Below are 27,064 nucleotides of genomic sequence, written 5' to 3'. Positions count from 1 at the left end.
CTGGAGCTCTGTCTATCGGATGAGACTTTGTTGTAAGTGATTCTGCAGCTAATGCATAGTTCACAGACCCTAGTCTCTGTAAGTCACCTTGGGTAAAGGCATCTGCTAAATAAACAAATAATAATAATAATAATAATAATAATAATAATAATAAATGTTGTTGAGTTTTAAAGCCATTGCCCTACTGTGTTTTTTCCTTGCCAGAGTTGCACATCTTCTATATAGAGATGGAGGTGGTACCATCATTCAGAACATGCTACTGTCAAGTGGTTGTAATTGTGCTTGGCAAATGTCTTTTTAAGGGTGTTTATCTACCAGCCTAGGCAGAGGTATTTTCACAGCAGCTGAGGCTAAAGTATTTACAGACTGCTATTAGAGTAGCTGTGAAGTAGGAGGTTTATCTCCCTATACCTTTGAAGTTTCATTGACACATGTTTACAATAGAGGTATTTTGAACTTCTGAAATATGATTTTATAATAATTGGGAAGTCTTTTGCGCCAAGTTGCATGTCAAATTTTCTATATTAAATAATATTTTTTTTCCTTAATAATTATGTTCCATAACATTTCTTAGCAATACTGTGTTGTAATACGTAAATAAATCACTGCTACAAAATATTCCTTATATCTATGGGAATGTTTGTTTCACAGATTTCAAACAATGCAGGCATAATATAGACACTTGGGGAATTTGATATTGGACCCATGGCTACCAGTTGTTTTTTTCTGAATGTAATATGTTATTGTCAAAAGTGTGCTGACTATATTTGGAAATGGATCAGATGAAAAAACGCAGACTGGTACCAATATTCCAATATCTTTTATTTAATATAACCTTTTAGTAACCTTAACACAAGTAACACATTTACATTGTTAAACATGTTATACTTATGTGACTGTTTTTGTACATGTGAAATGTTTTGTTCAAATATTGTAGTCAAACTGTTTTCATGGCCAGGAATCATATGTACTTTATTAATTTATTTCAAACATCTAACCTGTAAACGTCCCATTGAGATGAACCATCTCATTTATAACGGTGTCCAGAAAAGTGCAAGGCTCATTTGTACATTTCAGTACATTACTTATCTAACAATACAGTACCCTGCACAACACGAATCTGCACATTTTATAAAATAGTAACTGAAACAATTGCACGAGGCTTTCAATTGTGTTTATTTATTTCAATAGATGAAGGCTGGAGGCATTTTTAATTAATTTGGATGGTCATTCCAAGCAAAGGCCACCCTGTGTCTGAAGTGGAGTAACCAGTGTAGCTTTTACTCCAGGTGATCATTAAGTGTTCTGATGTTGGTGATGCTTTCAAGATGAATCTGTATAATGTGTATATATTTTTACTTTGCCGTCTTTTCCCCCATTCCACAGGGAGCTTGCAGATCTGGTATAGACTGAACACAGAGAAAGAGCCAGACGTCTTCTCCACCAACACCAGCAACCTAGCCAACGGACAGCTTCACAGAGTCAGAATCAACAGGGATGGAAGGGACATCTATGTGCAGGTAAACAAAGCTATCAGGGAGATGTTGGGATGTATTCAACTGATCCAAACTGTGGAAGAACTAAATAACGACAATCAAAATTGACCTTTTTGAGTGCCAGTGGAAGGATCATGTAACAGTGCAGCTGAGTCCATTCTACAATGTGTAAAATATGCATTGCCCTGTAGCAAGTGTGCACAATGGGCAGGACAGCAGATCTGGCAGACATTGGTAGAGGGCTGCAGTAGGCACTTGGAAAGTGAGGACTCTAAGGGCTGTCCTGAAGAAAATATTGGATTATTGGGCATGTTTATATATCAAAGAGCTAGCTGCCCATATATATATATATATATATATATATATATATATATATATATATATATATATATATATATATATATATATATATATATATATACACACACACACACACACACGCACACACACACACACACAGTGCCTTGCAAAAGTATTCAGACCCCTGACCAATTCTCTCAAATTACTGAATTACAAATGGTACATTGAAATTTCATTCTGTTTGATATTTTATTTTTAAACACTGAAACTCAGAATCGATTATTGTAAGGTGACATTGGTTTTATGTTGTGAAATATTTTTAAGAAAAATAAAAAACTGAAATATCTTGCTTGCATAAGTATTCAACCCCTGTGCTGTGGAAGCTCCCAGTTTGCACCGATGAAAGAAATTGCCCTAACGAGGACACAATTACCTTACCATTGGCCTCCACCTGTGAACCATTAAAGTTGCTGTCACATTTTCTGGATAAAAACCCCGCGTTGAAAGATCACTGGTAAGGCTATGAATCTGAAGGAAAATGAAGCCCAAAGAGCATTCTACAGAAGTTAGAGATAAAGTAATACAAATGCATAGATTAGGGAAAGGGTACAAAATAATATCCAAGTGTTTGGATATCCCAGAGAGCACAGTTGGATCACTAATCAGGAAGTAGAAGCTGCATCACACCACCCAGGCATTGCCAAGAAAAGGCCATCCCTCAAAACTCAGCACTCAAACAAGAAGGAGACTTGTGAGAGAAGCCAGAGAGGCCAACAATCACTTTGAAGGAGCTACAGAGTTCGGTGACTGGGAGTGGAGTAATGGTGCACCAGTCAACCACATAAAGAGCTCTGCATAACACTGGCCTGTAGGGGAGGATGGCAAGAAAGAAGTCATTACTCAAAAAGTACCATCTGAAAGCACGTCTGGAGTTTGCCAGAAAGCATGAGAGTGACCCAGCTGCGATGTGGGAAAAGGTTTTGTGGTCAGATGAGACCAAGATAGAGCTTTTTGGCCAAAACTCAAAGCACTATGTGTGGCGCAAACCTAACACTGCCCATGCCTCAAGACACACCATCCCTACAGTGAAGTACGGTGGTGGCAGCATCATGCTGTGGGGATGCTTCTCATCAGCAGGGACTGGGCATCTTGTTACAATTGAAGGAAGAATGGATGGAGCAAAATACAGGAAAATACTGCAAGAACATATGCTTCAGTCCGCTAAAAAACTGAAGCTTGGAAGGAAATTCACCTTTCTGCAGGACAATGATCCCAAGCACAAGGCCAAAGCAACATTGGAGTGGCTCAAGAACAAAAAGGTGAATGTCCTACAGTGACCCAGTCAAAGTCTTGATCTCAATCCCATTGAGAATCTGTGGCACTATTTGAAAATTGCGGTCCACAAGAGTCATCCAACCAACCTGAACAACCTGGAGCAAATCTGCCAAGAAGAATGGACCAAAATGACTCCGAAACTGTGTGCAAAGCTGGTACATATTTACCTCAAAAGACTAAAAGCTAGTATTGCAGCGAAAGGTAGCTCTACCAAATATTAATGTGTGGGGGTTGACTACTTATGCAAGCAAGATATTTCAGTTTTTTATTTTTCTTAAAAAAACATTTGAGATATATATAGAATAATAGATGGTCTTCAGTGAGTTACAGAAAAATAATTCCAACGAGGGTTTCTGTGATGTCATAAATTACGAGACCGAAGGTTGAGTCATTTATAAACTGTCACAGAAACCCGAGATGGAATTGTTTTCCTGTAACTCACTGAAGAGGCCCATTTATTTTATTTTTTTTTAAAAATGGACAACCTTGTGATGCTAATATTAAGGAAGACGAGGTTCGGTAGTACAGTTCGTTTTTTTAAACGTAGTGTTTCAGTGCTGTACATGTCGTTATCCGTTTCTCCAGTTTCTCTGAGATATGAATGTACCGCCTTTACATCTTTTCTCATTTTGTTGATCATTAATGAACATTTCTGTACCGTGGGTGTTGTCGAGTGATTGAAAACAAGACATTCTATATTTGAATTGAAAGTGGAGGAGTCAAATGGGTCAATGCTCAAGTATATTTTCCTCTAGCGGAATTATCACTTTTTGTGAATAACTGATAAAAATAAATAAATATCAGTATGTTTCATACTGCAATGTCCTTCTTCAGCTTGTTAGAAAAGCAGTGCGGAAATACGCTGTCATTCAAAGGAAAAGTTCCAGAGGGTGATGACATGAATATCAGGGTGGTTCAAATCAGGTCGCAAAATGCGACCTTTAATTTTAATATAGCCAGTAGATTTTACTGTAAACTCGCCACGTAAGCATTTACTGTACGTACAACAGAACTTACGCTCTATAATAAAAGGCTTTCTGCTTCCAAAATGACAGAATCGGCACCACCATTGCCAGTCAAGTAGTACGCACCAGCCAGTCAAGTTAGGGTAGAACAGCGGAAATGATTATTCCAAATTCTTCTGTTTTGTTTGTAGCTCGGAAGAGACAAATTTGCCAACTGTAACAAAACTGAAAAGATTTAAAAGCAAGTAGATTTTTTTTCCTAACTTCTGGTAGTAGGTTGACAATAAGGAAGTAAGGGGAGTGTTGAGGTGCCTGTGCAGTCCTGTGGCCCAGACAAACATTCAAAATAACAGGACAGCTTTTAAAAATGTCTCTGTGCTGCCCAAGAGCTGCACCGCTGTATCATCACTGATTTCATGATTTCCAAAAAATGCACTGTGTAATATGTAATTCCACTTGAAAATTCCCATTTCTGTCAGCGATGCACTGGGAATGTAATTGAGATCAATGACGTGGAATTTGCCCAAACGTATTTGCAATGTTGTCAGACTCTCCCCACACTTTATGTACAAAGTACACTTTCACTTTCACATGTTTAATGTAAGTACAATGTTCTTATAATACTGTTAGTTTTCAGTGGCTACTAATCATGTTGAGTTTATTTATCATGGAGCAAACAGTACCAGAGAAAATGCATGATTAGAGGAAATCAAGCGAATAGCTAACTATAAACAAATTGTGTATTGAATTGGGGAGTTCTATCATAATCTTAAAAGCTTAATAAATATATAATGAAATGTTACATACGTGGTATGCATGTATAATATGACTAACTACAAACACTTGAAACATATGTATTTGTAGCATACAATCATACTACTAAAATACATAATGATGACATACTAAAAGTTGTATATAATTAATTGTGGCAAAATATCCACCCGAATGGGGTAAATTATTATGTTTTTTTTGTTTGTTTGTTTTTTTTTAATCTGTGCTGTCCAATTTTTACCCACAAGCCAGATAATCATAAACCAGCATTTTATCTGTGAAGTGTTCTAAATAAATGTACCTTTGCATGACAAAATGCACAATTTTGAACTAAGTTTACAAATTGTACACAACATAGATATTCCCATTAGTTTTTATTTCCATTTGCAGGGTTCTCCCTAGGCTTTTTCAGCCGGGCACACCGACCGGCAAAGTGGCTGTCACTGCCCGGCTGAAAAACCTGATCAGCCCGTCTTGCAGATGCTACTGTGCCTTTAACAATAAGGATTGATCGCACTGCTAGCAGACTAGATCACTTGTGCATTTTTGGGTGAAAAAAAAAAAATCTTGGAACAACATGGCAGCTGTGTTATGTCTTGACACAACATTTAATCAATCAGAGAGTTGAAGGGGCAGGTTTTCTGCGTTAAGCACTTTGAGAGGCTAAAAAATTAAAATGACGGCTAATAAAATAAACGATTATTTTCAAAGCAAAAATAGTGACAATGAATGCAGGGTTTTCAAAATAAGCCGGCGATCGGCGCAATCCACCACCTAATACTATATTTGCACCAGGTACTTTATCAAAAAATATGAAGATTATTTTCTGGTATTATCATTGTCCATTTTGTCATATTATTGTACTGTAAGGTTATATATAGTACATACTAGCTTTACATATGCACCGAAGAAAAAAAAAAAGCGTATTACTTTTGTTGTGATGTTATAAAAAAATATGTACCCAGGTGTTTGTGAGAGATATTGGGTGTTCATATATAGAGGCTGTACGCCTTTAAGAAGAAAGGCATGATGGGATATCAGCTGAACACTTGTCAACTGACATACAAATGCTTAAGTGCAGAGGTGCTGGCTATTACACTCTGGTTTCAAACGTGTAAACAAAACAAAAAAAAAAAGGTTAAAATGAACAGTTGCATTCAAAAAATGTAAAACAGCGGAAAACAAAAATCGACGTGCATTAACAAAATGCCCAGAAAACTTAAAATAAAGAAAATTATTTAAATGAAGCATAAAGCTCTATAATTAAGCTAAAAAGGAAGTGAAAAGGTTACCTTTTTTTTTGTGAACTCCAATAAACCTACGTTATCTTTCCCCAGTCCTATCGTACAGTGCCTAAATAAGCAATTCAATTTACCATAATAAAAAACAGAAATGAAAAAAATAATCATCGAAAGATAACACATTATTAAAATTATTTTTCGCATTCAAGGTAAGGCAAGTTTATTTTCCCATTAAAACTGCTCCCGGCTATAATGTTCTGCCGCACGGCTGTACACAAATCCTGGGGAAAACCCTGATTTGGCTGCTGCTCGCAGGTGGGAGCCGTCTCCCTGTGCACTAGTAGTTTCCATAACAGCAAATTATGCTTCCATTCATTTTTCTTGATCTCGTTAACATAATGTTGATTAATGAGTTGCCCTTATCAGGTCATTGAGACAGTAAGGGATGACCGTGACCTGTGACAATTAAGCTTTTTAATGAGAAATGCGTTCATTAACAACCTCACTGACTTCCTTTCAAAGCAGTAACGGATTGATTTAATTAACACATTTTGTTTGAAAATCACTTGCTACTAAAGCTCTCGTTACTATACCACGAGTTCAATACCTAGCTATGTTGATGCTGAATCATTGGGATCCTTTAAGATCTAACTTGAGATCAATAAGCTGCTAGGAATATAGTTAATATAGTTAATTATTGTGTATATTTCTAAAATAAGCGTTATCTAGAGTATCTCTTAAATATATCAGAGCTTGATACGTAGACCAGGAACAGACAATAAAGCCATGCCTGTAAAGATCCTTTATTTGTTGTTTTTAGCTTGCTTGAGTAATGGTTAAATAACACAGATATCCTTAAGCCAGACTAAAGCTTAATTACAACATGTATTTACATTTCCAAGAGCCACAGCAAGCAGAAAATATGAATACCGGTAAAGGTGAGACCCACTGAATTGCATAATATCATTTTAAGAGTTCCTTCTTGTTTTTAATTAAACCCTTTCGGCATGGTTAATAATACCACACCATATGCTACTGCTGTATGATTTGGTGCATTTTATAATAACAATGGCAATAAATGCATTTTGTTTCGGTTTCTTTTGTATTTTAAGGGGCTTTGTTTTAAACGTCACATTAATAATACAAAATGGAAACAAATCATTGTAGAGTTCTTTAATTGAAGATAAACTGAAATATTTTCTTCTCAGTAATTAATTATGTAGTGCATTGCTTCTCAAACTTTATTCGCAGACTACCTGGATTTTTTTTTTTTTTTTTTTTATCTTGGTGGAGCACACAATACACAACACACAATTAAAAAAAAAAAAAAAAAAAAACACTAATAATAAGAATAACCATAGACTTACCTTGTATCCTTTGTTTGTTTTAATGCAATGAGTGGACCTGTTTCTGTGAGCAAAGTTGTTTTAAAATTTGAGTTTTAAGAATGGTTCTAGTTTACCTTTCATAACATTAATTTACAGAGAAGGTGAAAAAAATTGATTGTTTTATTTTTTAATTGAGAATAACAGCTGAAACATGTTTGTGTGAATTATTAATCTGTGAAGTTACAATACACCCATGAGGTACCAGCACAGTCAGAGCTGTGAATCTCCAGCTATAATCTTTATTTATAAAACGGATATTTGGATGCTGCACACTGACTGTTGAGGATTTTTTTTTTACCGTGCAGTTATATAGTACTGTACAATGCATGGCTGAACTTATTTTTGCCGAAGCACAGTTTAGTTAATAAATTATCAATACACAACATATTAAACTCGCAATAAATATTCACTTGTGTGATGTATTTTTTAAAGTTTTAAAAAATGAGTGACATTCCTTTCGTCACATTTAATCTTTTCAGTGGCATGACAGTAATGGCTAGAAGCAGCCAAACAAAGACAATGTCAACTTCATGAAATCAAAGACATTAAAATTCTTCAACAGCTGGTGTTTTTTATGATTTGATGAAACATAAAGAAATGGTAACACCGTGTAACAATTTTTTTTTTTTTTTGTTCCTGGGTAGTAAGTGTTATTTTCTAATTGCTTATGCCTCAAAAGTATAGAACATGGCTATTATTCCCCACAAACTTTGCTTTTGTGACCAGGACAGTGATATTTCAAAATATCACTATTTCCAATGAGAAAACGGGCAAATGTGTGTCTTTTCTCACATAAAGTCAGTAAAAAACAACATATGAATCCAAATTAACATGTATTTATACTAAAGTAATACAAAAATGACTACAAAAGATTTAGAAATGAGTAGTTTTTCAAGATTTACGATTATACTGTTTTTACTGTATTTTTTCTTTTTTTTTTTTTTTCTGTTTCACTAACAGGTCAGTTTTGTCTTTGTGGAAATTTAGTTTTCTTTTTCTTTTTGGCCGGTGCCATAGTTTCATCAAGGTCGGAGTTTGCAGAAGCCATAGGTCAATCCTATTATATTTTCTGTTCACTATACCACTCATTTATCTTTGCCAGAAGGAAATTCTAAATCTTGAATTTTGCCATTGTGAATCTGTTTATAATAAGATGCCAATTCAGATCTCTCCTGTATAATGAGCAGTAATTTATACTGTTTGTAAACTTGCGGTGATATTACAGTTGTTTTTTGAAAAAGAGATGTTTAGTACCTCACACGCAGAAATTCTATGAAGGGCGGAGGTTACGAATTTGGAGTATTTACAAACACATAAGTAATATTAGTACATACCCTGTATATCTAGAAAACCATCACACCAGAAATTTGGAAAGGGTGATATTTAGCACTAAATATCAGATCATGAGCGTATATAAAGGCACCTGTCAGTCCATCTGGAAGTATCGTGTATGTCACTGATATTATTCATTAATTTGTTATAGACATTTTCTTAATTATTGGATAATGCTATTTGCCTATGATGTATCCAGTGTATGCTTATGAGAAAAATAATAATTTATTTATTTGAAGAAGCTAATTTATAATTTAAATAGTTTTGTCTGTGTTGTGTATAATTTAATTGTAAAACAACATTCAGCTCTAACTATTGTTTTTTTTCACCCCCTTAGATTGACCAGAACCTAAATGCAAAATACAGCCTTTCCTCGGATACCGAGTTTAGTGCTATCAAATCTCTTAATTTGGGCAAAGTCACAGGTAAGCTATTTTCATAGAAATATGAAACAAAATATCCATATATATATATATATATATATAATGTTTTAAGTGCATGATACATATTTAAATACTATATAGTACACATACATTTAGTCCCTTCAGATCTGTAGACTTGTGTAACCTTTTTCAGTACTGGAAACAGAAATAATAATAATAATAATAATATAATAAATAATAATAATAATAATAATAATAATAATAATAATAAACATTTTCATTTAAATACAGTTGTTAATGTTAAATGTGCATCAAGCTGCGAGATCTTTTGCGACATATATTGGAAATATTCCGCTGTTGATTGAAGCCACACAGTTATTATTCGTGGATGAGAGAGTTATCACTGACATAAACTACCAGGATGTTGTTTTGTTTCTGATTTAGTTGCTGAAAATAGTCGCCGCAGTTGTTATTGAGATGTACCTGCCGCTTGCTGTGTTAATGTTTTTTGTAAAACACTGATAACCTGTCAGTTAAGAAAAGGCTTCATGCAAAAGCTTGTTTTAACGTTATCTTTATTATGCTAGTGTAGCTTAACAAACTGCACCCATTACAATACAGCGGCGTTGACTTTACCACGTAGGCGCATGTTATGTGACGTAAAGAAGATTCACTTTTGCATAGCTACACCTATGACTGAGCATCCCGTGCAACTGTGCACCCTACTTTATTTTATTAATATTAACGTTTAGCTGTTTATTTTTCAATAAAATGTGTTATTTTATTAATAAATGGTTTGTTCTGCTTCCTGCTTTTTCACACTGTTAGTAATGTATGCAATTCACGTGATTTCCATGGCAGGCAACTTCACCTTTGAATGCATTTTTAAAGAAAGTTTTTTTTTTGTTTGATTGTTTGTTTGTTTTTTTTTGTTGTTTTTTTAAAGATGCCACTGTTGAGTAATCCTCAATATTTGTTTCCTTTTTTTTTTACAATGAAAACGAGGCAATTGTTAAAAGCAAACGCCATACACAACTATAGTAATACTGATATACATGTATTTCATTAGCTATTCAGTATGCTTGGAATGAAGCATCACGTTTATTAGCGATTACATTTAAAAAAAAAAAAAAACATCTCAGCCTCCGTTTAATGTAATTTTATTCTACAGAGACGGGGAGAATGGAGACAGTACAAACGAGGAAAAAACAGGGTTATTTGCATTGTACCAAATTTAGTCCAGTTGACTAGGTGAATTGCAACGTTCTATTTAAACCGGTTTAATTGAGGTTAAAATCTGAAAACGAGTCTTCAAAAAGACGGGTCAAAAAGGGTTTTTCAATTTCAGCGTGCCAGTAGTGGTTTAATTTAACCCATGCTGCAGTCTATTGTAGTCCACAAGCGGTAGGTTTAACTGCGGCTTTTCCAACATCGGAGTAACACTTTGTGAATATATTGCAACGTCAGGTAAAATGTTATTAAAATATATTATAATCATATATATATATATATATATATATATATATATATATATATAATATATAAATTTTCAGTTGAAAATATCGGATGATACAAATAACTATTGCAAACAATAGGTACTGCAGCTCATGTGGATTTTTTTGTTATTGTAGATGTTTGTATTGTGTGCAGATTTTTACTTTTGTGAATGTGATTTGTATTTACTCTTGAATTTGATATTTGTACATTTGTTTCCTGCAACTTTTATCAGTTGTTCATATATTTACAGTATTTATTCAATAAAATACATATTACGAGTAAAATAGTTTCAATATGTAGAACACTTTTAAAAATGTTAAATGTTTTTACTTTACCATAATTCCATCATGGAGCCTATATATGTCATTATTACATTAATAATGCCTGTAAGTTAGTGCACCACCTTGCCAAGTTAAGCCTGTATGTAGTCATAATGCTTGTGAGATCCCCCTCAGAAAAGGTGTTTTAATAGCTATGAGATACTGCACCCCCTCGGGACAAAAGGTGTTTTAAGCTAATTTTATTGTTGAATGTGATTTTATAATTAATATCAGACACAACTTTTTGCATTCAAGCACTGTTGTCTTCTCGGTATTTGGATAATGACATCAATGTTAAAATTCACGTTTGATAGATTAGGATTTAAAAGTAAGTATAGTGTCTACAAACAATTCATATTTGTTTTATATTGAATTAGATTGTTGCAAAGAAAGAACTGCTTATTTGCTATGTACAAAACCACACAGGTCATGCAAATATAGAATCTCAGTAGTATCTTATTCAGAACAAAACCTGTTCACTAAACGTTTGTATTAAATAAACCACATATAATAATTTCCTCATAAATTGTTTCTGCTGTTATAAAAAAAAAAAAAAAAAAAAAAAAAAAAACCTGGGGTGGGCTGGGGGGTACTGGACATGGTCAAGAACCTCTGTGTTTTTTTTTAATGTATTTATTTATTTTTGGCTGGCTAAGGCCCAGGTGTTCTTAGGAGTGTAAACTCCATAGCAACCTAACAGCAGACAGTAACAGTAAACAAAACGCTGCATTACTTTAGGCTACTAATGTAGTAATGATGGTTGAAAAATGCGTATTTCCCAGTCATTGTACATTTATCACAAAACAACGAGTTTGAGTGCAGTTTGCTGCATTGTTTGTATTTATTTCATATTTGTTATTATGACTATTAAAACACCTTTTCTGAGGGGGTATCGCAGCTATTAAGCAGGTTGGCCAGAGTTCAGCTGCGTGTTGTCAGCACATCATAACCGATAGTTCAGGGGGTTGCAGCTCGAGGTTTCTGGCTGACCAGTCGATTTGATAGGCTGTTTGACTGTGTTCTGACATACACGTGAATATGCATTTACTAATATTAATGTGATTGGTCAGCTGCGAGGTTTCTTGCAAATGTTTTCGAGTTTGATTTTTGAGCGTGCCTTCTGCCTAAACCATCTCAATTTCTCAAATAAAATGAATAAAGATTTGTGATGATTAGTTATTTGTTTGCATATAAGAGCACTACATAAAATGCAGAGCAATTAATTTTATTCCGCCTTTATTCTGCGTGTTAAATTATTCGCTGGAGTAGAAAGAAGTCTTAAAAGTTAATCAGCTCATTTTACTTAGTTAGTTAGTCAGAAAAAACTAAAAAACTAAAACTATATATATTTTAAATGGCGATTTATTAAATTGAAATACAGACAGTAGCCTACTACACACATCAATCACTTGACATAGAGACAAATATCCTGAAAAGCACAGAGGCTATAGATATCAGTGGGACATGGGAATTCATGTATGCACCCAATGCAAGATGAAATGCATTTTATTTAGCGGCAAAGCAATGTGTAAGAGAGCCTAAATCTATAATTATTACTATGATTTTTACTGAGGCCCGTGCCTTATAGCTGACACGCACTTTACATAAATATTACTTTACACTGACTCACTTATGAAGTCTACTATGTACTACACGTACACATACGATGCATATGTTTATTTTTTATGTGTGCTGAAATGGAAAAAAGCATTATCATTATCAGACAAATACAATCATTAAACATCAACAGCGGAAAGGTGTGCACTCGCGGTACTCATGTGCCATATTCTATTTTCCTTTTCTTGTGTCAGATTGGGATATGCATAACATCAAAATAAAGGGGATGAATTATTATTTAATACATTAGTAGTACATAATATGTTATTGAGATGTTTTGATTTTAAACACAAGAAGTTTGTTTTCCACCTTTGCGTTGATAAAGGAAGAGGATGTAGTATATAATGCTCTGTTCAGTGATGCGTTTGGTCACATGACTGTACAGGCTTACATGTCATACTTTCTACTTTTTCTTTAGATTCTCATATTAATAAATCTAAACCCGGGTAGTAAAAAGAAACCTGGGTGGCGTCTGGTAATTTAAAACCCGACAGGGTTTTCGGGTACCCATGCCTACCTCTAGTAAATAGTAAATAATAATCTACCTACAAAAGCAAAACAGGAATCACAAACTAGAACTGTGCATAAGTAAATGGCGTGCTCCTTTTATTTACAAGGATATAACAATATAAACAACAAAACCAAAAAAGTTCTGGCCCCATAAGTAAGGCCCTGTGTAAATCGCGGTTTCACGGGCTGCATGGAAATTGTAAATAGTACATCCCTGCGTGTACTATTCGCCATACACATAGTGATGTGCAGTGATTATGTCGTGACTATATGCAGTCTATATGCAATTAAAATACTACACACTGTAAACAAGAAAGTGGATGTCTCTAAAAAGGCTTAAAATGTGTCTGCAGCAGATCACATAAAGCGGTATCCAGCAGGAGTTTTATACTGCGACGGAGGTAAGCTCTTGTGTACTTCCTGCAACATTACTGTAGATCGCTACCGAGAATCAGCTGTTGACAGGCATTTGGATTCAAATATTCACCAAAAGAGAAAGGTGGATATCCACAGCAGTACTGCAACTGCTTTGGAATTCAAAGAAACAAAAAACGGTGATTTTCATTTTTCAAAAGTCCACTGAAAACAGTGAAGGATGAAACACATTAAATTTTGACCTGACAGAGGCGTGCGTTTGGGCAAATATCCCTCTTGACAAATTGGACAACCAAAAGTTATGTACATTTTCAGACTGAATGTAGCAAATGGTGGAGTGATTCCTTCATCAGCTCAGCTGAGACATGAATACTTACCCATAGTTGCCAAGCATCACAAGCAAGAGGTTATGGAATTGGTAAAACAGTCTGGTTGCTTGTCTGGTCACACTGACGAGTAGACTGATGCACAAGATCAATATGGGTTACACATTGTATTTGTTTTGCAAGACATAAATGGTAAACATCCACCTGACGTACTGGAACTGAAAGCTGTCCTTGCAGATACACTTTACCTACGAGCTGGTAATTACAACACCGTTTCACAAGCTATTGTAAAGTGCTTGAATAACTGTGATGTTGATTTTGTATGTCAGTGCATTTAACTCATATTTGATGTTTTAAAAAATAATAATCTGTACACATAATTTATAAAATAGTTCTGTGCACATTCCGCACAACACGATGCCTGTGATAGTGCTGTGATTTTTAAAGAAAATGTCAGCGATTTTCACAGGTCCTTACCTACAAGGAGCAGTGACAAGTCATTAAAGATAAGCTATCTCGCTGACCAGGACATAACACACTGACTGCTCTCTGAGTTCTAGGTTGAAACTGAGCTAGGCCCCTGCTTCCCCTTAATACATGTGACCAGGCTAACCTGTCAATTAATTCTTACAAGGTTTTCTAGTTCCCCACCAATCAATTGAGATGTAAACTTGTCCAGCCACATTCTCACATAGCTGTGTAATCTGCCTGTTGGGAGGAAACTACCCATAATGCCCAGATTTAATTTCGAGTCAATGCCCAGGCATTATTAACATTGTAAACGTAATCTATTTACCTAATTAGGCAAACTTAAAATTCAAAAGGTGCAATTAACACATTTATTGACTGGTGAAATACAAGTCAGAGTTGCAGCAGTATGTCCACTGTTTTATCATTTTAAATATTTTCATAAAACAAAAATTATACTTTAGAGCTACAGTGTGCAGTGCAAAAGCACATCATGAAAAATCACATCTGTAGGTAAAAGACTAGAATAAAAATCGCTACATTTCAAAATAAATTTCTGGTCCACTAAAATAAAGAGCTCTACTTAATCTTTGTAAGTAACAAATTCCAAGTGAGGAGCGCCTGTTTGCTTGCATGCAATACTTCGTATTGGTCCAGAAGGACTGTGTTGTACACAACACAACATATTAAATTAACACCCAATGTAACAATATAGCATTAAAATGTTCAATACAAAAAAAAAAAAATGCCTGAGTTACAAGCTCTTGCCGTGTCTAAACATTAAAAAAAAAAAAAAAAAAAAATCAAAAATATGGATTGTAGCATAACAGGAAAGTGAAATCAATCAGACTGCAGAGTCTGTATCATCTGATCCGAAACCACCAAACTTCACGTCTTCGTCATCTGAACCTTCATCATTGATGATGCAATTGTCTGAATCGATGTACAGAGCAACTACTTCTAACCAATTTTTTCACATGAGTCGCTAATATTTCCCTCAGGCATTATTTGCGCATGGTTATTAAAAAACTGAAATTGATGGTAAAAATCTTACTTGCAGTTAAATGGGGGGGGGGGGGGGGGGGATCATTCAAACCGAGGCATTGACTCTGGTACTACTATTTACATGTATTTACAATTCTCATGTGAGAGGGACAACAGCTGGCAGCAAACTGTTTCCCTTTTTAAGTCATAGTAAAGCTGAGCCACCAGTAAATTTGATTCATTGAGAAGGTCAACCAAAACAATACAAATACAAATCAAGTAAATGTGAACAGTGAGGCTGCACTCCTTCTCATTGTTAAGCTCAAACTATGAAGAAATCCATATTTTCAAATCCCAGTAGGGATGTTTAAGGTTACTGTAGTGTGCAGCTCAAGGCTTTATAAGCTGCTGCCAGTAACTTTTTGTATCCTCGGGACTGGGGTACAATATAGGAAATTATATCATTTTGGGTGGATCAATAAACATTTGTATATGGATAATTAATTTACTCCCTGTAGCCCTAGTATAAATTGGTTTAACATTTGGTAATTTACCTTTCATAGGTCAGAGTTGGAATCTGACAGGGGTAGTTTCCCTTCCACATGTCTTCTAACGCAGGAGTTCCCACGGGGGACTATTAAACATTGACTTTACAGAACACAATAAAGTTTGCAATAAAAGGCCAGTTTCCTTTTAAACTTCCTTCCATTAAGACTGCCTTGAGGGGAAAACTGTTTGCTAAGGCAAGGCCAGGGCAAACTCTTTTCAGCACTGGATATGGCCTATAGTATGTGCTATGATCTGTATTATTGTTCTTGTTTAGGGCTAAAGAGAACAAGCTGCTAGGAATAGTTCCTGTTTGTGCTTCAGCATCCTCTGCTATTATGGAGCACAGTATATCCGGGAAGAAACTTACAGTTCTTCCACGAGGCTTCGGTAGCTTTTTTATCTTGCTTTGGTTCCGCAGATAAAAGGGAATTTGCTTAACACCGGGAGTGGTTGTTCTCTGTTGATGTCATCAGTAAGCAGCGGTGAGGCAACGTTAAAATTGGGCATTTCAAATTGGCTAGAAAATGTCAAAAACAAAAATAGCGATGCATGGAAGGGGGTGTTCTTTCTCTAGAACGGGCAATGTTTGGGCTTTTAAATCATGCTTGTAAACATATCTGTTTCAGCAGGCTTTTCTTTAATCTTTTTTTGTTTGTTGAGTGGGGGCTGCTGTACCATATTCTTAAGGGTAAATGAATCCTATTAAATAAAACAAATATGTTGGCTACAGAACATAGATACTTTAAGGATTGTTCTCTTTGCCTGGGCCCACTGTAAATGGATGTATGTCTATTTTTTATTCATGTGTTGTGCAGCACTTGTGAGGTTTAATGAAGGGCAATATATAAAAGGTTGTATATAACCTGGCTAATTAACACTGTACAATTCAGCTTGTACATAACCCCGAGATACGATAATGTGTGTGAGAAAGCTAACTAAATGCAGTCATTGTAGCGTGCAAATGCTGGGTATGGACACAATTGCAGCATCCAATCGCCTGGAAACCTGTTTAATAGCTTTTAGCTGTGGTTCACAGAGGCAGACAGCAGGTTCAAGGCTTTCTGTTGATAATGCTTTCAGAAGCTCCTCCAGGTTGAAGTGCTTGCTGTTATTGTGTTGGCAGGCAGCGCCGGTTTGGATGAGGAGGTCAGAGTGGCGGGGGCACAGGGGTTCATCGGCTGCCTCTCCTCGGTCCAGTTCAATCACATTGCTCCTCTGAAGGCGGCCCTGCAACATCACAGAAACTCTGTCGTTACAGTGAAGGGGCGACTGGTGGAATCCAGCTGTGGCTCCACAAGCATGGCTGACCTGAACACTTTCACAACAACGCACAACCTGTCAGGTAACACTCAAGATCAAAACACAATTAAAAAGTTAATGCAAGAAACTGCAGGCTGGTTTAAGTTAAGACTGCCAAAGGTTTGTAACACATTACCAAAGGATGGTTTGAACCTTAGATTGTATTAATTTGCATCATTTACTGGTGACATCACTGTAGCTACTTGTTTATATTTGATTGAAAATCAACAGGTAATCCATATAAATGGAATAAAACATTGACATGTAGTTTAAAAATATGTTTTTTATAAATAAGAAGTGCATATTGTTTATGTGCACATAATTGATGCTGCTTGTGATATATACAGTAAGCTTGCATTGCAGCAGCCCCTTATTGCACCCAATTAAAAGAACAGCAGCAGACTTTAGCAAAACCAAACTTTATTTAATAGTCACTGTTCCAAGCAGGTTATCAGTCAGTCGCATTTTACTACTACTAAAAAAAGTAATAATAATAATAATAATAATAATAATAATAATATCAACTCACGGTTGATATTATTGACCCCAGAAATTAGTTGTGCTTCAATGATACATCAACAGTCACTTGCACACTTTGCATTCAACATAAATAACACAAGTACAAACAAAAAGGCACAAGGGCAGAATAAAGGTTTAAACTAAAATACTAAAACTGTTCAGGCTGGGCAGAGCCTTCACTGAACTTTTAAAGCCAATATAGAGCTGCTACAACAACACAAGTTCACTCACCAAACTCCTCTCTCCAAATGGACCCCTGGGCTATCCTTTTATGGGATGTAGCTAGAGCCTAATTAATCAATAATTAGCAATTATCTAATTAAGGCTCCAGCCACATTCTCACATGTTTTTGGCAGGGAGAAATTAACCCCAGCCCTACCAACCACGCATAACACCAATAAATATACATGGGCAGAGCTCAAGCTCGAGCTCGCGCCCTGCCACATTAGTGTTGTCGCTGATTCAGCACCAAAAAGCCTCTCAATCCCCCACCACTTTTTCTGCTAATACATTTAGCTCCTGGTCTGCAAAACTTTAGATTCCTCAATCTGTCCTCTTTGGTTGCTGTCATTGTGACAAACTCAGAACTGTACTTGACTTTTCTTTCAAGCTCCCTTATATACAAGGTGATTTTAAAGTAAGTTTATCACATCAACGCACCATACTAATCACCCTGTATATACTATAGTAAAGTGTGTGTAAACCTTGTGCATAATTCTATGCGTTCTGACAACTTGCAAATTAATCATTTAGCTTGCTTTATTTGTGCAAATAATTAGCTTAGTGCATAGAGCGACCAACAAATACAATTGTGTAGTATGATTATATTGGTAGTGTTTTATTGTTGATCCCTTATCTTAAATAATAAAAAGTTAGTATGATTTATTGATTTTCCACCTCTAAATAACTGCAACGACCAAGATAAAATGTGGTTGTTTCACTCCAATCTATGTTTTTATCATGAGAAAAGCAAATACATCAACAGCAAGTAACTTGAGTGAATGAGAAACTAAACAGATATTTTTGGTCCAAAGCCGATAGTGGCCCTTGACAAAGTTCCTAATAACAGACAGTGCGCAATCCGCAAAGGTAAATACGTATTTCTCTATAAAACATTATGAGAGGCAGCAATTTGAGCTTAAAAAAAAACTGTGCTCCGTTAACGTAATGTTTCTGTCATGTTTTGTCTGTCTGTTATTCATTTTTATGTCTAGTCCCAATACATTTTTCCACAGGGCCATATTCTAAGAAAATCAAGGAATGAAAGGGAAGTTTTCACAAGTTGTTTCAGGATACATTTGCGACGAAACGTAGCTTAAAGTTCTACCAGACATTTTCCAACATATATTTTAATTGTTAATGGGCAGTATTCCCACTGTGCTATAATGATAAAGAATGACTTGTGGCCAGGGAAAATTGACTTAAATCATTCAATTACCACCTGGCCACATTCCACACTTTTGTATTTAACTAATAAAACAATTATACAATTTAAAAAATGCAATTCACCTGTAGCTGTGCATATGTAATGCTATAAAGTGGGGTGTGAATAAAATGTAATGTCACCTCCCTACCAATAAAGGGTGCACCAGTATAGTTCTTTTATAGGATACAGGCTTTCTGAGCTCATATTTCCCATAATGCAGGCAGGAGACCAGAATAAAAGTGCAACTAATTCATTTAGAAACCAATAAAAACACAAGAGATGCAGCTTCATCTAAAAAACAGACCCAACATGCAATTAAACTCACAAGTGATAACTAAGGTAAGAAAAGAAAGAGTGACACTCAAAACTAGTTAATCAAAATTGTAATCAAATATTAATTAATTTTTTAAAATATTGAGGAATCTAAAGTTTCAGACCAGGGGCTAAACTGGTATTGTGCAAAACACACAGTTTGCACAATGCCAATAAACACCAAAAGTCAAGATACCACAAATAACTTTAGGCTTTTTTTGTTGGGTTCTGTCAAACTGCCTACCTCGCTAATATATACTAACGTAGACAAGGTTTTTTAGGGTCATTTAGTTGCACACTTAATCAACCCTACATTTATCACTCACATATCTCCCACCCCCCACTTTTTTTTTTTTGAAAAATGAAGAAGCAGGGTTTTTATTTGCTTCAGTATTGCACCATGAACAATACCATGGAGGCATGGCTGCTGAATTAAGAACTGGATTGGCAAAAAAAAATAACCGTTTCTTAGAAGAGACTAGTTACCACAACTTATAAAATGCTACACGATGAACTGTGTTTTAAGGTTGTTACCTTTATTTACATTATAGTGGGTAGACTAAGAAGTTGATTTTGTCTTTTTTAGTGTTAAACACACTAGTTTCAAGTTTCTTCTTGTTGATCTCTGTCATATATTCCAAAGATTTTCATCTACCTTTTTTTTTTTTTCACCTGGTCTTTTAAATTGTCTACATTGTAGAGTTTGTTACATATATGTTCATTTTATTCTTACTGTATATTATTTTGATATCCTAAAACAATCTTAGCTTTACTGAATGTCTGGGGTGAATGAAATATGCATGTCAGTAGTTTAGCTGCTTTGTTAATTAATTTCTCCCTTTTTTTTTTTTTTTTTTTAATAATTACAGATCATTTAGAAAAAATCAACAACGAGAGGGACCCACTGGCAATACAAAGTGACTCAGTTGTCATTGGAGGTAACAAGAGATAAAAGGGATTGTTTTGTAGTGTGGTGTACAGTTTCACTGAGACAAATTAAATGCAGTATTGCACAGTGTATATTTGGTAGGTGTAATACATGTGTATTTTGCATGCCAGAGGCTGAATATGGTCTATGAATACAAACTACAGGGACTGTTCTGAGAAATTTTCTTGCTAAAGCACCCAGAGATACTTGAACATAAATCACTCTCTATATAAATGTAAATCATAATGTATAGTTTACTGAAATAGTTCTTGGAATGTTTCTGACACAGCACACCAACTGCATCTTGAACAGTGCAGTGTTTTCAATGTAATTGTATTGGAGAAATAGAAATTCAGTCGTGCAGTACAATGTCATTTAAAGCAACGATAATAATAGCAAACAGTGCTAATTCAGTGATGTTGTCAAGACAGTGTTCCCAATTTGTATATTGCTGAGATCTTAATGTGATTTATTGTCCATTTACTTTGTTGCCAATACACTTCTGTGTTTATGACACATTGAGCTACCTGCACTTTCAGCCATGGCATCTTTACATTATGTTACCAGAATTTTCATATATTTGTAATGAGAAACTCCAGCAATTTTCTCCTGTTATATGACAGGAAATTAATTTGCATTAAAGCATTTTTCTTTATTACACAGACCTCTCCAATTATAAATGCTACCTGGCTCTTTGAAGCTACAAAAGTTGATTTGCTGATTTCAACACAAACCTTAATTATATTACTAAGATGTCATTTATTACCAGGGGTCCATATATTGAATTCTGTACTGCATGTTCAAATACATAGATATAACATTAATCTTGAGTGCAACATTTACCAAGATCATGACTTCTCTATATAACTCTATAGGTTAAGTGCTTAAAACTGAGCACAAAGATTAATTGAATTTGAGCAATTTACATAAACCACAACCAGGGATAGTGAGAATATATACATGTGATTTAAGAAGTACAGTACAAGGGAAAACAATTGAAGTTTGCTTAATGTGGAATTGACTGGCTGTCACTGAAAACTTCCTTGAACACTTCCTACAAGTTGAGAAATGTATTCCCCAGTTGATTTCTGACCATTGCAGTGTGAAAATAATATCAAAGTAATCATGATTATGTTAAATAATGTTGTTGCAATGTGGACAACATGTGATATAGCAAAGATAAACTAATGCATTTCTTGTAAACACTGTAGGGTGCTCTGTAACACCTTAAGTTCACAGGTGTTTCTGATAATGTCTTGATCAGGGTAACACAGATGAAGGTATTAGCCTAAATGTTGTCTGTCCCTCGAACCCAACATTCCTTAAAGCAATGCTACCACAGTAATATTGTAGCGATCTAGGTTAATGCAGGCAGGTTCCTCATTCAGGGTTAGGCAATCCACACAGAGGCGGAGGGCAGGTGCAAACCTGGGATCTTACGCACTAAAGCATAGCGCCGATACCGCTGTACAAAAGAGCTAGCTCCTTTGCAAGGCGGTATCGGCGCTATGCTTTAGTGCAAGAGGTCCCAGGTTTGCGCCCACCCTCCGCCTATGTGTGGATTGCCTCGCTCTGTGTGAGGCGCCTGCCTGCGGGAACAGAGATCGCTACATTGGTGTCAGAAGTGGACGCAGGTACCCTGGCGCGCACTCGTCGGACTGTAGCCTGGTGAGCCAGTCTGAGGCGGACTTGAGGCTGGCAGAGGAGAGTGTAGTGTGCACGGGGGAAGGCACCAAGGTCACTACAATATCTTTAACAGCAGATTTTATCCTACATCAAACTAATCCAACCTCGCCAAAATTGATTATTTGTTCTTATTATCAAACACTTTCTTTTACTCTCTTTTTGCTTCCATCTCACAGGTATCATCGCTGTGGTGATATTTATCACGGTCTGTGTCACTGCAATAATGATGCGGTTCCTCTACCAGCACAGAAAGAGCCACCAAACTGGCACTGAAAAAGACAAGGAGCACCGAGAGAACCTGGAGTACTCCTTAAGGAACCACACTGATCTCCATCACTCAGTCAGCGAAAGCAAGAAAGAGTATTTCATCTGAGCCTTTTACTTTCAGTTCCCTGATTGTTTGCCTGCCCGTGATGAGATGCATGGCCCCGTAAGATAAGGAGCGAGATGGCCCCTCAGAAACACTGCCTTCTCTGCACAAGAGCCACCAACTGGACAACGTTAAATTTAACTTTTCTTTTCTAGTGGGAGGTAAAAAAGCGACATGGGTAGTAGACATTTCTACCAAGGTGTGTTTTTATTTTTATTTTTTATTCCCATTAATTTCATGCAGAAAATAAAATGGTTGAGACTTGACAGAGCAGCAGGAAGTGAAGGGAATTAAATCAGTATAGCCATGATAGACTATATGGAGGGTGAAGGGCACTGCCCTGCTAGGGAGATGTGAACCATGTCTTTTTTATTTTTAATGAGGGAAGACTGCAGGATCTAAATCAAAGTTACAGCGCTGTTTTTCTCAATACAGATGGCTTTACTTTCAAAATTCAATCATATACTTATAACTAAATAGCTTCTTGACTCCTGGAATTATTTATATTCATGACACATTTTAAACCCTTGAATTTACTGTGCACAACCTCCGGTTTGAGATAAACTGACACTTTTTATATTTAAAATGGTTTTTTTGAGTTTTTCACTGGTTGTCAAAATGCTCTGCAGATGTTTGCACTGTAATCCATGATGCACAGTGCTTTGTGATGCCTTGGCATGAATAGCGTGCTATACATTTTACTGTCACTGTTGTTCATGGCTGATCAATCCAATATTTCACCCTTCTGCAAAATGCTCCTGAGATACAGCTGGAGAACAAGGAGTCAAAAAAGCCAAAGAGGCACAAGCTGTGTCTCGAGAGTGGCATATACAGTAATCTTTTATTCACTAGTAATTGACCACTTTAGACCAGCACTTCATTAAGACCAATGGTAGCAAAGAAATTCCACTGTAGTTGGTCCATATATGAAATAAACCTTATAGCAAGCACATTTTAGCACTTTGATGCTTACATATCAATCATCTGACCAAATACTTTACATGCTAAGTATATCTAATATTATCCTTTTTAAAATAAGGATTATTCCACAACACAAAGAGTAAGAGGACAGGGCAGACAACATATGAGGGAATCTGTGATCACTTTTTATTTACTGTTATATTAGCTATTTTTCTGTTGGGAAGGTGGCAGGGGAAATGCTTTTTCCTTCGGAAGCACAGTATCAGCAGAAATTGAGTGTGCAGAATAAAGTAGACAATGACGGAACTGTTTCAAACATTGAGATAGTTATAACGGAACAAAAAGGTAGTTAGGGTTAAAACCAACAAAAACAAGTGATATCAGTGCTTTCTGTAGTGCCGCTTTGTCAAGCTACCTTTTGTAATAGTGGAGCAAATAGGTGGGCCGGTTTACATATTTGATTAACTCGAAATGGATGATTTGATTCAATTTTTTATGTACTTGTCTTGAACCGTGCTGACACCCAGTTTTTGAAAGGTAAAAAACATTATATTATTAACTTAGCCTGAAACAACTTATTTGCAGGTAGCAAGTTTTATAATGTTAATCCTTTCGGAATAAAGGGGGCAACCTTCACTTACTTCAAAGTGGGATACCCAGTGGCTTAAGTTATCTAGAAATCATTTAGGACGCTGATGAAGGTAGAGTGCACAAACTTAGCTAGACAGTAAACATTATTTGCAATGAAAATGTAACCTGAATAAATAAAGGGTGTGACCTTGAGCTGCTATAACCTGAGCCTCACCGTGACCCACCCTACAATTGATTGTATTGCTATGTATGTGTTTATTTACATATTTGTAATCTTTTTCTATCGCACACATGTAGTCCCCTTCTCCAGCTTAAAAAAGCACACTTTTGTATGAAATCTTGTACCTGGTCATATTCAATATTATTGTCTATTGTGATGTATTTGAAGTAATGGACATTCAGCTTAACTTCAATGGATTTAGGCAACTGGTTAGACCAAGATCACTGAACATTGTAGACGTTGTTAAAACCTATCCCTATCCCTGTCGCTTCAGAACGAAGATTGAACTGAAAACTACAGACTGGCTATCTTAGTGGCGTACACATTTTTGGATTTGGGACAATGACATTTGTATTTCTGTTCGAATTCAGTTCAGATAACGCATATGTAACCACATTTGTTAACAAGTGTTTAATACATTGTGATTAAAACAATAATGAAACAAGAACACGTATGAATTAAACGAGTAAGAAAGGGGCTGGCTGAATGTGTTGTATCTGGGGGGTGCTCATTCTGTAGTTCTGCTGCTGCTTACAATTCAATGTGCTTGTGATAATGTCAAAATTAACATGTTAAAATAAATGTTCTAGTATCTGTTATGAAACCTTACTGCTCATTCTGAAGTATAGCTACCCCCTGCGCTGCCTTAATCATAATTAATATACAAGGTGATTAATAAACAACACACCACTTGAAAAAAACACATTACAGAACATGTCTGAATTGAGCACCGCCACTGGCCTGGTACAAAATATCACAGCTACACAAGACACTGATGTGGCTTTGGTCTGTATGGATACTCTTCATGTTTTGTAATGGTTCTGCGATTATTTATTTTTTTTAAATCTCCATATATACTGTAAAATAGCAATTTATGCTTTCACTGACATGTAATACATTTCCTTTTATTTTTTGCATCTACTTGGAAATAATAACTACCTGTTGCCTGGATACATTGTTTTTTAAGTATATTAAGTAATTGAACAAGTTATATCAAATGTGCAGCCTCTGCTATTTATTTTTGTTTTGTTTTCTATAGCTATAATTGTACAGAAGAAGATGTTATTATCTTGTAAATAGTGTATTTATTAAAATCGTTTTTACAGCTGTGTGTGCAGAAATGCTGAGTGCTGTGTACTTATTTCATATAAAGGCAATTAAGAGGACTCAGTTTCTCTCTTGCAGTGGATCTTAGTTTGTATTTATAACACAATTGCAGAACAAAATCATTCCAAGGTCAGTATTTCTGAATATACCCATGGAATAGAAGCAGATTATAGCAATGAACAATATAAAACAATGTGCTACTTTTTAACCCCTTTATTAAGAAGTTGCAGAAAATAAAAATAAATAAATAACAGCTTGTAGAAGAAAACTCCAATCTCAGTTCCAATGACCTGTTCATTACAGGAGCCCAACAGCATTACATACTGTACGTTGTATAAACTGCACCAAATCATACTCGGTTGCAAAGGTTACGATAGCAGTAGCCCATTGCTGCTGAAGCTACTTGAGTATATCTCATAAACCGTGTATGATACTGATTACATATGATCTGCATTATAGAAACTCCTCAGGAATTATCCAGCGGTGACCTCCACTTTTGACTTTGACCTAAAATGGCTGCCACACTGGGGTCATGTCTTTGGTTTCTTGGTGATTAAGACCCAATGCTTTGAATTGTGTTTCATACGGGATAAAGAACTGTATTCTGTAATGCTATAGGTCAAGTCTGACCGTGGGTATCATAGTAATTTTACAAAGCTATGTTGCCACAGTGTAAAAGACTCACCTCAGAAACCATTTGAAGGTATGCTTTGTATTTTTTCAGTTATTGAAACCCTGCATGTAAAATATGTTTGTGACCTTTACATTGACCAAATATGCCTGCTATAAGTTTGACATTTTAAGCTTGTTTCCTATTTCCTGTGGACTTGAACTCAGCAGTTTGTTCAGTCAACTCTTTAAACTTGGCCTGGACTCAAAAGTACCTGAAACATACGAATCGCTTTCCAGTAGACCATCTCTTCCAAATTTGGCATGTTAGGTATATACTTTAATCCATTCAAGTGAAATTGTTTCTGAGCTACAACCACCTGAAAATGTGAGCATTTTTTGTTTCGATTTTCACAATGCATACCTACAGCTCAAGCACTATGGTACCTTTAGCATGTAACATTCACCGGTGTTGTCCTTGGCTGCACTGTCTCTCCAGGAAGTCTTCCTGCTGCCCAGGACGTTACTCTGCAGCAGGTAAATCAACCCCTGGTCACTGACCTCCCACTCTCTGTCTTTACAAAACACAAGGCAAAAGACTGGGCATCTGTTAGTCAGTTGGCTTCTGACACAGAGAACAGGCCCATCTTACACAGACTGTTTACCCAATAAATATCACAGTTTATTACCTGATGGTGCAATTCATGTACATCCAACTAGCTTCTCATTCTGTCTTTTGCAGCCATTTTTAATGCCACTTGATTTATTTGTCAAGGTCCGCTCACAAACCTCTCATTTACTGACTTAAAATCTTACTCACACGCACTCAGAAGTCTCATACACAACTCTGGGGCTGCCCCACAGCATTATTTTGTGTTTGTGCCAACAGATCAATTATTAAAGTTTGCTGCAGTCTTCTGCAGTAAATTATAAAACCTTTAAATAAAAGCTTTTTTTTTTTTTTTTTTTTTTTTTTCTACGATTGCTGTACTGTGTTGTTCTGGAGGGAACTTCCATTTTATATGTACTGTCCATTTCTTTTTTGACAGAACGGGTTTATTGTTTTTCTCTATCATTGATTACTGCAATGCAGTGTTTGCAAGTATATCTGCAAACTGTTTTTTTTTTTTTTTTTTTTTTTTTTTGCAGTTGGCTGCAATTGGCTACAATTTGAGCAAAAAGTCAGGGAAATGTAAACATATCACCCCAGTTCTGATCT

At 35.8% G+C, this 27,064-nt stretch overlaps 1 protein-coding gene across 1 annotated transcript in view; it reads left to right on the top strand.

The window, feature by feature from the left end:
* Window positions 1–25,202, top strand: part of LOC121323640 (contactin-associated protein-like 5) — a 206,463-nt gene extending 181,261 nt beyond the window's left edge. The window contains exons 20-24 of the mRNA XM_041264814.1: window positions 1,387–1,520; window positions 9,166–9,253; window positions 16,981–17,199; window positions 20,283–20,351; window positions 22,204–25,202. Of these exons, the coding sequence (XP_041120748.1) occupies window positions 1,387–1,520; window positions 9,166–9,253; window positions 16,981–17,199; window positions 20,283–20,351; window positions 22,204–22,400 (707 nt within the window). The 3' untranslated portion in view covers window positions 22,401–25,202. The remainder of the gene's footprint in view (window positions 1–1,386; window positions 1,521–9,165; window positions 9,254–16,980; window positions 17,200–20,282; window positions 20,352–22,203) is intronic.
* The last annotated feature ends 1,862 nt before the right edge of the window (window positions 25,203–27,064 follow it).

This window comes from Polyodon spathula, chromosome 11, assembly GCF_017654505.1.
Source record: "Polyodon spathula isolate WHYD16114869_AA chromosome 11, ASM1765450v1, whole genome shotgun sequence".
NCBI classification, from domain to species: Eukaryota; Metazoa; Chordata; class Actinopteri; order Acipenseriformes; family Polyodontidae; genus Polyodon; species Polyodon spathula.
This window is presented reverse-complemented; position numbering and strand designations above follow the sequence as displayed.